The 12,067-nt window shown below is 41.8% G+C and overlaps 2 protein-coding genes across 2 annotated transcripts in view; both read right to left on the bottom strand.

Annotated features, from left to right (window-relative positions):
• LOC112111319 (endoplasmic reticulum aminopeptidase 2) overlaps positions 1–4,118 on the bottom strand; it is a 37,191-nt gene extending 33,073 nt beyond the window's left edge. Inside the window, exons 1-2 of the mRNA XM_024206700.1 lie at positions 3,580–4,118; positions 1,256–1,394 (exon numbers count right to left, since the gene is read on the bottom strand). Coding sequence (XP_024062468.1) covers positions 1,256–1,394; positions 3,580–4,118 — 678 coding nt within the window. The remainder of the gene's footprint in view (positions 1–1,255; positions 1,395–3,579) is intronic.
• A 4,620-nt stretch (positions 4,119–8,738) lies between these two features.
• LOC112111304 (endoplasmic reticulum aminopeptidase 2-like) overlaps positions 8,739–12,067 on the bottom strand; it is a 28,635-nt gene continuing 25,306 nt past the window's right edge. The window contains exons 17-18 of the mRNA XM_026649177.2: positions 10,858–10,939; positions 8,739–9,062 (exon numbers count right to left, since the gene is read on the bottom strand). Of these exons, the coding sequence (XP_026504962.1) occupies positions 8,916–9,062; positions 10,858–10,939 (229 nt within the window). The 3' untranslated portion in view covers positions 8,739–8,915. The remainder of the gene's footprint in view (positions 9,063–10,857; positions 10,940–12,067) is intronic.

Here is a 12,067-nt window from a genome sequence, read left to right as displayed (position 1 = left end):
CAATGTTCTTCCATTAAAACTTCCCACAAACCAATAGATTGATACCGTGATTAAGCTATTTAACAGATGGCAAACCAAAATCAACCCACGGTTCAATAAAGTTATACCAGGAAAAATTATTCATTATTTGCATGCTGGCAGCAACAACAGTGTGCTAGACCCTGCCCATACAAATATGATGATAAAGTCCCTGCGCTGAGGAGCTTAAAGTTGTGGGCCCCGATCCTGAACAAGATAGTCTTTCCTCTTGAAGGGTAATGATGGCCCAGAGCCAGTCAACTCTGTTCCAAGGCTTGGCCCTTTTAAAAGCAAGCCTGTTGGCACACCTCCTGAGTGATCTGGGGAACTGTAGTCCTGCAAGGTCATGTGACATCCAGGAGACCCACTGCTGGATATTAGGGAAATATATGGCTTGGCTTAGCTTAGAAGGGTGAGAGACCTGCAAGGAGGAGAAGCCCACTGCGGGAAAGCCCGAGGAGGAAAGCGCTGTAAGGGACTGTGAAGCCTAGGAGGGAAGAATATAAGGAGAATGGGCTATAAGGATGGTGCCCTGGCAAAGGGCTGGAAGGAACAGTGACCCTGGGGATGAGGGCTGAACAATGTAAAGCTCAGCTGTTAATTTATATTAAGAAACCAGATACCCAAAAAGATGAGTTGATAAAAAGGCTCCAGTTGTGGGCATCTGATTGACTAAGGAAGAAGGTAAACTAAGGCAGTGGACAAGCCCAATGCCAAATCGGGTACACGGCTGCTACACTTACATAAGTGATTAGCTATACACATATGAATAGTCCCATTGACTTCAACAGAACTATACACGTGCATGTAGTTGACCAAATCCATAAGTCTTTGCAGCACCAGGTTGTCTTTGGTCTACAATGTATTCTGTTTTACACAGGGCTGGTCTAAAATTTTCTTTCAAAATCTTTTTTCCGATGAAAAATTTAATTTTTGACTAAAATATTTTCATGGAAAGGGTCTGCTTTCCTCAAAAAGTTTTGATATTTCTCATCAGAAAATTGGAAAACTGAAAACTATCAACAGTTTCAGTCGGGGAGTTTTGTTTTTTGGATAAACATTTGATATTTTCTCCTGAAAAGATCAACAAAAACATTTTTTTTCATTTTTATCTAAATTTTCAGCAGGAAAAAACATTTCCTGAACAGAACTTCAGTCAATCAAAAATAAGAATTAGAAACTGAACATTAAGAGCTGTAAATGTGACTACATCATCAATCCTTTAACAAAATCATACCTTTGGCATGTTGGATAATGCAATGTGTTTTCTTTCTCTCCTTATCGTGATGGCAAAGTTGGCTTTGAAAGATGGTTCATCGAAGCATGGAAAAGCCATTCTTGCTGAGGTAGGCTCAAAATCTGTAGTAGCTATTATCCTGTGAGACATGACATACAGAAACAAATTCATCCAAGTTAAACATGAAATCAAGAATGACATTAATTTTGTATCTTAGCCTGCAACAGGTTTAGACCTTGATATAGCAAGTGTTATAAGAATAGAGTTTCTAAACAGTGCTTTTATGCTTTTTTATTGGTTAAAATATGGCTCAAATATCAGTAAAAATTATAGATTTTCTTGAATGTTTTGGGATCTCTGCCCACTTTGTTCCAGTGTCAGTACCCAATTGTACATTATCGCTTGAAATCCATTTGTTACCCAGAAGGAAAAATAATAGATGCGCGTGTTGTGGGGGGAAATGTATATTGCAGGCACCATGACTATTTTACAGAATTGGCCAGCTGGTAGATGTAACTTTAAATAATTTAGAACTAAACTTCTTCATCGGGTTTGGTCACTCTGACAACCATAAGTGCTGACTCCTTGGTTGCCCCGGGCTGGAGCACCCACAGAAGAAAAATAGTGGGTGCTCAGTACCCACCAGCCACCCACCGATCAGCTGTTCGGCGATGGGTGGGAGGTGCTGGAGGGAGGGGGCAGAGTGTGGGCAGGACGAGGTGGAGCCTTGGGGCAGAGCAGGAGAGGAGGACCCACCCGGAAAAATGAAAATTGGCCTGTGCTGACAACAGTTACATGATTACATTCAGTCGGGAATGCTCATCATCAGATTTGTGACTTGCTTTTATAAATTAACACCTTCAATTGAGGAGGCCTTTGACACTGAATGAATGTGGTTTGTGACTCACAGATAAAGATAATAATTCTGGCACCCATAAACACTAAATCAAAGCACTTGTTTAAAAAGCACGTGAATTGTGTTTTGTTGAAAAGGGATGGACCTGAGTGTGTGCTTACCTGTTTTGCTCAATAAGGGTCTCAACGAGGGAGCCCCACAGGCAGGGTTACTGAACCAAGGAGGCCTGTTGTAATAATGGGGTCTACAAATTTACCACAATTGTGAGAAGTGAGTGAAAGTTCATAAAATGTCATAACCATGATAGCCACCTCTACTGTTGTGGCTAAATCTTGACCACCACCTGGGATATAAGACTCCTCCCCAGTCCCCACAACTCCTTTTCCTTCTCCACTTTTGCCTTCATCTAATAAGAGTCTGGTTTAGCCAGCCTAGATTGTATATTTTGAAATGCTGCCTGTAAGCAAAAAGGCTGCTAAAAACAATGCCCTGAATGGTGCTAGTACCTTCGGGTGCAGGTCAGCTCCCCTCCTCCTGCCCGGAGGGTGGCACAACAGCAGCTGCAAACCCCGCTCTGCTCCCCGCTGCCACCTTGGTGCACAGAGTGAGTGCCTCCAGGAGTCGCAGCACCTCTCACTGCTTGGCACACACAGTGAGGTGGCGGCAACCGCTGAGGCGAGGCATGCAGCCGCCTCTCACCGCACAGCACACACGTATCGCAACCCCCCCATTTGGGAAATGCTGATCTAAGCCATCAAATATAAGTGAGGCCCTCAACTTGGAATCAAAAGCTATACAAGGTAATACAAGACTTTGCAGCTATCGTTTTTATCCATCGCACTTTCATTGAATTTTTGCTCAGGGAGGGCTTTTCCCATCACTCACAGATGACCACCTATTGCTCCCCAGTGTATAGTCCTTTGAGGCACCACATAACAGCTACCGTCCTTCCTCTGACCCAAGAGAACAGAACCAGACTCCCTTCAGAGCACAGCAGTAGCACTCCTAATTGGTCCAGCAGGGTTTCTGCTGAACAGAGCAAGGCACACCATGCCCCAAGCCCAACAGAAGAGAAGAACCCCATACTGCTCTTTGTTCAGGGAGCTAATTCCCCCCAGACTCATTTTGCACAGATCCCACCTGAGCCGCACACCTTCTGCTGTTTAGTTAGCATTTTCATTGAAAGTTGGGGCTAATCACTGTGCTTTCATACAGGTCACATCCCAGGAAAACATACAATTACCATTAACAGTGATGTAAGGCAAAAATAAAACTTTGAGGTCAGGGCATAAGTACCTATAAAACTTTATTCAGTGTAGTTGTAGCTGTGTCAGTACCAAGATATTAGAGACCTGAAGAAGAGCTCTGTGTGGTTTGAAAGTGTCTCTCTCACCAACAGAAGTTGGTCCAATAAAGATATTACCTCACCCACCTTGTCTCTCCAGAAAACTTCAAAGAGACTCCTTACCTTGTTTCCCCATCACGAGTTTTGTAAGTACTTTTGTAAAATCCATCAAAGCCATCTGCCAGTCTTGCATGAAACTCTATGACAACCAGGAACCGCTGGCCAGCTGTTAATACTTCCGGAGCCTGCAGGGCAATTTGCTCATGTGCGGGATGTTCTAAAACTTGAAGCTGTTTTCCTGGTTTACTGGACCCCAAGTCATCTTTGGGCAGAAGAACTGCACTGGTGATTTCAAGGCCTTTGCTATGCAAGATGATAAATCTAGTATTCTCTCTCACAAAGATCTCTATCCTCTCCAGTCCAGTAAAATGTACAGTAGTAAGATTAGGGTGAACACAGAGGTCATATTGGATTGGGACTACCATATCAGGAAGCCTCATCTTATTCCAAGGAAATAGCTTGCCATTGGTAGGGGAAGTTACATTGTCTTTACCTGTTTGATGTTTAAATCCACAAATTCCCAGAGAATAAATGTGTAATAGCTGCAGCACTAATACCAATGAACATATTCTACAGTGACTAGCCATTGCAAATGCATGCATCGAAAGATCCTCTCTAGAACAAAAGAAAAAACTGTAGCTTCTTCTGGCTAAAACTTCCAGGTCTTGAAACTATTGTTTGCTTAGGATGCATCATGCACTGGCAGTAATGTAGTTTTCCATTAATGAATTCTCATCTAGAGAAAAATAAAACAGGTGTCTTAACTGTAAGAAAAGTCAGAGCCTCACTTTAGTTGTAATAATCAAGCTTCCTGCATAAAACACACAGACAATGAAGGCTCAGTTTACATGTATTTAAATGTTTAAAATGACAAGAGGTACTTGAAACTCTATGGGTGTATCTACATTGCAATAAAAACCCCGCCACTGATCTGGGTCAGTTGACTCAAGCTCAAGGGGCTCATCTGCTGGAGCATAGAGCTTAGCTTCCAGCCCAAACCTGAAAGTCTACCCTGTAATTGTATAGCCCCGCAGCCCAAACCCTGCAGGCCCAAGCCAGCTGACCCAGGCCAGCCACAGCTGTGACCCGGGCCTTTTATCACACTGTAGATGTACCCTAAGTGCCTCAGACAATTGTCTGAAAATACAATAAAGCCCTATCCCCGCAGAGACTATTCATGTGCTTGAAATTAAACGTGCTTAAGTGCCTTGCTGAATTGAAGCCTAGATCAACATATCAAAATAAATATACTGTAGGGTTAATGTTTATATAAAAAAAAGATGTAGCAAGAAAAAATAATTATTCCCCACTTTCCCTAAGCACCCTTGATACTTGCTTCATTGTCAGCTTTCCTAAAAATCTATACCTCACAGCAGGTCCTGAAGGTCAGCAGACCTGGAAGAAAAATTTTGCATTTGTCTGAGATTATGATATTTGCAGGGGACAAGAGGAGGACTTCAACTCCCACATCTATTTCCTCTTAACCTGGAGACAGGACTTGTGGAATAAGGTACTCACAGCAATGTGTCATTTCTCACAGCAAGTCTTTATTTAGTGGTGTAATTTTAGCAGCTGCATTCTGGACAGCTATGCAGCTGCTAAAATGGTCGTTGGTGCCTGTCTATGAGACCACCTCACTCTTCTTACCAAATTGTTTCCTTGTCCACTGTATCAAGGTTAAACTACCAGGAATTGCAGAGGTGTGAATGTGGCCAATTTGCTCAGGGGCAGAGGGCTCAAGCAAGGTTCTCTGCTCACTTAATTCATGTGGTTTGGCAGGCAAGTATCTGGACAGTGGAGCACTCTCATAAAAGTTTAGAAAGCTGCAAAAGAGAATAAGACAGCTGTGCAAATAAACCTCCTAAAAGAAGATTGTAATAAAAACTGCACATTAATTTTTTTAAATGATTCATTTATATTAGTTTAAGAAAAACAGGCCAAAAATAAATATTAAAGCATTGAAAGTGGAATATTTCTATGTGGTACATACACCACGTTGTTTAAAAGATGGCTGAGGGCTGTATTGAAAATAATTAGGAGCAGGAAGGCCATGACAGGTAGTTTCTACTAACAGAGCTTCTTCTGCAAGCACAGAATGAACCCTCCTCCCCACACACAGCCCCCTCCCGCCCCTTCAGTGCTGCTCTCTTACATGATCCATGGCATGTTCCTGTCTGATCACGTCTTTTCTGCAAAAACAGCGTAAATTTTTTTTTAAAGCAAAAACAAATGGAAACGTCTGTATATCACGATCTCCCATTTGCTTCTGCAGCCTTGAATTGTGCTGCTTTTATTTTCACTTTTGTTTTCACTCGGAGGCAGCCACCAGGGGGTTTCCGGAGTTTGTTCACCAAATACAGCTCATGATAATCATTTATCACACTTAGGCTAGGTCTACACTACCTGCCTGAATCGGCGGGTAGAAATCGATCTCTCGGGGATCGAATTATCGTGTCTCGTTGGGACGCGACAATCGATCACTGAATCGACGCTCTTACTCCACCAGCGGAGGTGGGAGTAAGCGCCGTCGACTGGGAGCCGCGGAGGTCGATTTTGCCGCCGTCCTCACAGTGGGGTAAGTCGGCTCCGATACGTCGAATTCAGCTACGCTATTCGCGTAGCTGAATTTGCGTATCTTAAATCGACCCCCCCATAGTGAAGACCTGCCCTAAGTCAAAGCAAGCTGTGTGCGCCCATCCTACTATCTTGTGTGGTTTAATAGCACAGAATCCTTCACAATGACCAATGGTGCCCCAACTCTTGCAGTGGGACAGAAAATTATAATACCAGAGTGAATCTATAATAAAGCCTATACTGATAGCAGCCACAGATCATAGGCTTATGATAGAAAAATCGAAAACAGCCTTCAGTCATAACTGATTTACTGTTCTCATTTATTTCCAAGGAGTTTTCCAGTCTCTGTGGAAAACTAATCCAGATAATAGGAACCATTTGATCTGGGAAGCTGGTCTTCACATGTCACAAACAAGCAAGTATGTTTTTTTCTTTTTTGTCTATTAAGAAGTGTTATTGTCTGGAAGAGCTTTTATTTCAAGATTCAGTAGCCCATAATGACTGACTTGAAAATAAAGCAACTATTCTGCAATCAAAATTAACTCCCCAGTATTTCAAAGTCTAGCAGCTGCGAAGCAAAAAAAAAAAAAAACCAAAAAAACATCAGACTGAATTTATTTATTTATTGAACAACAATGTAGTTGGCTTTGTACAAAAAGAAAGACACTCCCCCTTGCCTCAGGGATTTGCAGTCTAAAGGCACAGTCCTAAAGGTTGCTGAGTTCTACAAAAACAAACAAAAAAGAAAAGCAAAAGTGCTATTGATCAACAAACAAGTGTTTACTCAGTAGCTATTCCAAAAGCCTTCTGCATAGCTCAGAGACAAATGCACACAACTCAGCACTGTGAGCCAACTCTTATGGCTGAGCTGAGTGTAATGTGAGGTAATACATGGCCACGATATAAGGGTGCAATCTAGGGAATGCAAATGATGTGAATAGTGGGTATTTTAAAGAGTTTTCCAGGCACTCCTACTGCCAGACAGCAATAGTGGCTAGTAGTGGCAGCCATGGAACCAGTCACTGCCACAGAAATGTTTCCAAAGCTTCTCTCTTGGGTACAGTAGATCAGTTATAATTTATTGATATTTAAGAGATGCAGTTTTCGATGCATTGATCAGCCTGGCAGTCCCATATTTAGAACAGAAATGATCAGCAAGGCAGCTGTCGTCAATGGGAATTTTACTTAAGTGTCAAGCCCTAGAAAGCTTAGAAATTCAAAGGTAAGGCTAATCCTCTGTCCTTAACTCATCCCACAATGTGTGTTTGTGACAAAAAAAGCCCAACTCCAAATGAAAACTCTTGAGGGCCCAATCCTACACAGTGCTGAATGCTCACAACTTCCACTGAAATAAGGCAGGATTAAACTGAGAGATATTTTCTCAGGGCCTGCTCACAAGTCCCATTAGTTTTAACATAAGATAACGAACAGTAAAATAGTAGACCTGAGACCAGGACTCATTCAGACAATGCTGCTATATGAGAGTCACAGGAGTCCCCAGCTCATGGGAGTTCCCCAGTTCGCCCAGGGCAGGTTGAAAGTTGTGCTGCTATAGCGCTGTGTACTGCTCATACTCCAGTGCCGCACAGCGTGAAGTATAAGATATGTGCTGACAGAGTGTTCTGGAGTGTTAACTTAAGCCCCATGGAGAATCAAGACATGATCCCCTTTATCATAGACAATTGCAGATTCCCCATCCTCACAGTCTACTATTTCTCCTAATTTCCTCCATGAACACACATCCCATAAGCCCAGATCCTCCAAAGTAAATAGGCGCCTAACTCCCATGGATTTCAATGAGAGATAGGCAGCCAAATACCTTTGAGGATCTGGGCCACCCTCTCCGTTACCCAGTGCGCATGGCACAGCAGGATGACATGGTTTGGAGTCATTCATTAAATCTTGGGCCTTGAAGGAAAGAGGGCCAACCAAGAGCCTTCGAAAAGGGTCCTAGATTTGCTTCCCTGAGGATGTCAAACTTAATGTTGGATTTTTTATTACAATTTGTTTCATGTCACAGTCTCCAATATTATCTAAACATACAGTAGTATTTTGTTCCAGTTTCTTAGCTAAATATTTATCCCACACCTGTGAAATATTTTGGTCTCTTAAAAAAAATCCTTGATTTTGGATTTGCCTAAGAGACATACAATTTCTATGCTAGAGGAATCTAAAAAGATAGAAATATGCTTATTGTGAGGCTTTTTTAAATGAAACTAAGTTGTTTTCATCTATCATGACCCTTACACAGCATTTTGTCTTTGATAGAAGTTGTTTTATGTTTCTTAAACTGCCAAAGGCAAAACCTGGGGAAAGCTGCTTTTTTAGGGAACAGAGGAAATCACTGACTAAGAACAATAAGTAAGGCACACAGTGGCAGGGCTAGGTTCTATGCAGCTGTTAAGAAATTTAGTAGAAGGCCTAAGTTACATATGTATCCCACCCTGGGACATCAAAGTTAATTTTACAAGGTTCTTGTGAAATCAAAAACACACACACATGCACATACACATACACACGCTATGCCAAGTCTATAGCTACAGTCCTTCAATTGGCTTAAACACCTAAATATCCAAACAGAACCACATATAAAGACAAATGCAAAACCAGTGTAAACATGGCAGTCCAAATTTCATAAAAATAAATGATCAGATGTCAGGAAGGTTTTTATTAAATGAACTGCATAATTCAACAAGACTGATGTTCAGTAAAGTACTGTAGCAATTATGCACCTGTTCAGAGGAAAAAATATCTAGTTTGATTTTAAATGTGTTATTTTAAAGCACACAGTAATACCGCACTCTTTCATCTGAACTCAAGCAGCTTTACTTAAGATTCTCTAATATCCATTTTGTTAATGTAACTAAATTTCTCTCCAGCCATTTTATATTCTTCTCAATATTCTCCACGGCAATCTGGGGTGCTCTCAGCTGTGACACTTCCTCCTTTACAGATTCAAAAAACAACTTCACCTATATAAGATATCAATTAAAAAGGTTACAATCAGATCTGAAGAAAATAATGACATTAGTGATAGTTTTTACTTATGAAAAAGCTCACTATTACCATTGTGACATCTGTAAGTGTGACAGCCCCCACCTTGGCCAACAAACTAGGGACTGAAGGGGCGACCTCCAGGGCTACAAGCCTGAGCTGCAACACCTTGGACTAAAGAATCAAGGCTTCCTAGCTAGGGCTGTAACAAATACATATCTTCTGTGGATCTGGCACACGGGAGGACCTGTAACATACACTAACCAGTGGGTTACATAGGCATGCTACTTACAGAAAACTAAGTGATAAATCCAGGTCCCAAGAGTGTACAGCCTAAAAAAGAGCTCTAACATGATTCAGTGTATAGTGTTACTACCCTGGACCATAATCTCAATTTACATTGTGTTTTCTCTGAGACACACTGAACTTATTATTAACAAGCACTGCCATAATAAGCATTGTTAAGGACCAATGGAGAATGGGTCCCCATTGTGCTAGGCACTGCACAAACAGAGTAGCAGACAGTCCATGCCCTGAAAAGCTTAAAGTCTAAATAGACGAGACAGGCACAGGGCAGAGTGAGGGTTAAAACACACAAGCAGAACGAACAATGTGATGGCAGCAAACTTCATGTCAGTGACATGATGTTTTGGGGGGTGGATTTATGTAGGAGGGCATAAGCTAAATGGAAAGAAAAGGGAAGGGAAGTGAGGACAGGGCAGGAGACAAGAGGGTAAGAAGGGCAGGTGTGGAGTGAAGCTGAGGTGAAGAAGGAGGGAGAGGTTTGGCGCAAACAGCCAATCAGTACAGGAGCAGAGGAAATGCAATAAAAGGTGTAGAAAGGTCTTTGAATGTCCCAAGGTTCCTGCTCTGGCTACTTCCAGACTGGCTAGAGTCTCTGGCTGGTTCCATTCTGCAGTGTTTGCCAAAGGCCATATTTTGGAGGGATGGGGAGTGGGGAAAGAGGCACCACCTGGGGCCTAGTGCCGAGTGCGGTGCTGGAGATCACGCCAAAAGCCAAGCCTCAGTACAGAACATAAAGCGCCACATTACACTGCTTGAACATTTCACATGATAGAAATCCACATTCAGGACCCAACACTGTTCCCATTGATTTCAAAGGTGCAGGATCAGGCCAAAATGAAAGTGGGATGTATAGTTCTAGACAAATTCTAAAACTATTTGCAGTGGTGTTGGAGATTATTCCTTCAGGGCCTAATCTTGCCAAGTGCCGAGCACCCGCAATTCCCACTGACTCACAAAACAAAACCTAACACTCAGAGATCATTTTAGAGGACATGGTATGGGGCAGGTCTTGGATTGTAATACAATTTTATATAGTTGAACACTAACATTTACACATTACAGTATATTTCATGGGCAGACTGGTGGGGTGGCTGAGCAGAAATAAAGCAGTTTTGATCAGCAGGTGTAAATGGCATAATTTAAAAAACAATTTCAATAAACAAAACAAGCCTAATAAGTTTACTCAACCTGGGGTTCACTCAATACTTGGGCACACGGTCTTCTCTTCCCATGAGCCCTTCTTATAGCTCTTCCCCCAGCATCCACAGGGAAGCTGGAGCTAGCCTCTTATTGTACTTGGGACCAAAAGTACCCTGCCTCTGTCACAGATACAGTCTCATGAGGCTTTACACTTAGAGCGTGCACGTAGTAAAAATCCAAAAACTCAAAATGCAGCAAGAAGGACAATGATTTAAGTAGCAACGAGAATGCAGATGACACCTGTTTTACTTTTGGCCTCAGACTAACCTCTTCCAGCTCTTGTTTTGAAGAAAACTGGGCTGTTGCTCCAATTATAATCATTCTGATTGAGAAGGACCCCAGAGGAAATCTGAGGAAAAAGAGGAGAAAATTACAGACCTTATTAATGTATCTCCGTGTAAAACGTTAGTAGCAATAAACGTGATCTATAGCAATACATATTAATATCAGTTCAAGCTAGTGGCTTGTAAATATTACTCTTCATTGCCACACAAGAGACAGGTTCAATTTCTATTCTTGGTCTCTTGTGCCTGGAAGTGCTGAGTGCTTAGCCCCTGTGGGAGGATGTGCCTATTATTTCCAGTCTTTCCTGTAAATCCCCATTACAAGTTTCTGTGTTTTTGCTGTTAGGAGCTTTCCACAGTCTTCTCTCCAGGCCTTGGAGTGGTAGCAATACTGCTCTGCAGCTACTGCCTTAGCATCAGGGCTAGTCAAAAAGCTGCTATGCCCCCACCTCCCATTCATCAGTGGAGAGGGATGGCAAGTGGACTCTCACAGTCACACATCCAGAACCCCCTCCCCATGCTCAACCTAGACCCAACCCCACCTGCACATTGGAATACAGCAACCACTACACAGCTATGCATAGAGTGTCTGGACTAGAGAGGTGTGAATAACTGAGATTTTGGTTTGCTGACAATTCAGATACATTTTTTAAAATTTGTTTTGGGTCACACCAAAAGTTTTTTTGAACTTTTGGTGACTCAAAAAGTTGAAAAGAATTATTTGAGTTGAATTGGACTCAAAACAAAATTGGACTCAAAACAAAATACTTTGTTTCAATTGTGAGAATTGACAATGTCTTTTGTCATTTAAAAAAAATAAAATAAAAATTAAAGGACATTTCCGAACAAAAAGTTGTTTCAAACCAAAATATCCAAACATTTTGTTTCACAAATGTCAAAACAAAAAGTTTCATTTTTTTCTAAAATGTTTTGGTTGGTTGGTATTTTTCCATGTCAAAACAATTCTGCAAAACCAACAAGAATTTGAAGTTTTGGTGTTGCCAAATCTGCATTTTTCACCAAAAAGAAGTTTTGTCCAAAAAATTTCTCCCAGCTCAAGGCTGAACCCAATGCACTCACTTGCATATTCTAACTACACCACCTCTGAAGAGGTTCTTGTTTATTCAGGGCTCTCCAGCCAGTGGGGAGAAGAGGCAGGCAAGACTGCCCTAAATGCCTGCTCTGCGGCTGCA

Source organism: Terrapene carolina, unplaced genomic scaffold (assembly GCF_002925995.2).
Source record: "Terrapene carolina triunguis isolate 2854851 unplaced genomic scaffold, T_m_triunguis-2.0 Scaffold69, whole genome shotgun sequence".
NCBI classification, from domain to species: Eukaryota; Metazoa; Chordata; order Testudines; family Emydidae; genus Terrapene; species Terrapene triunguis.
This window is presented reverse-complemented; position numbering and strand designations above follow the sequence as displayed.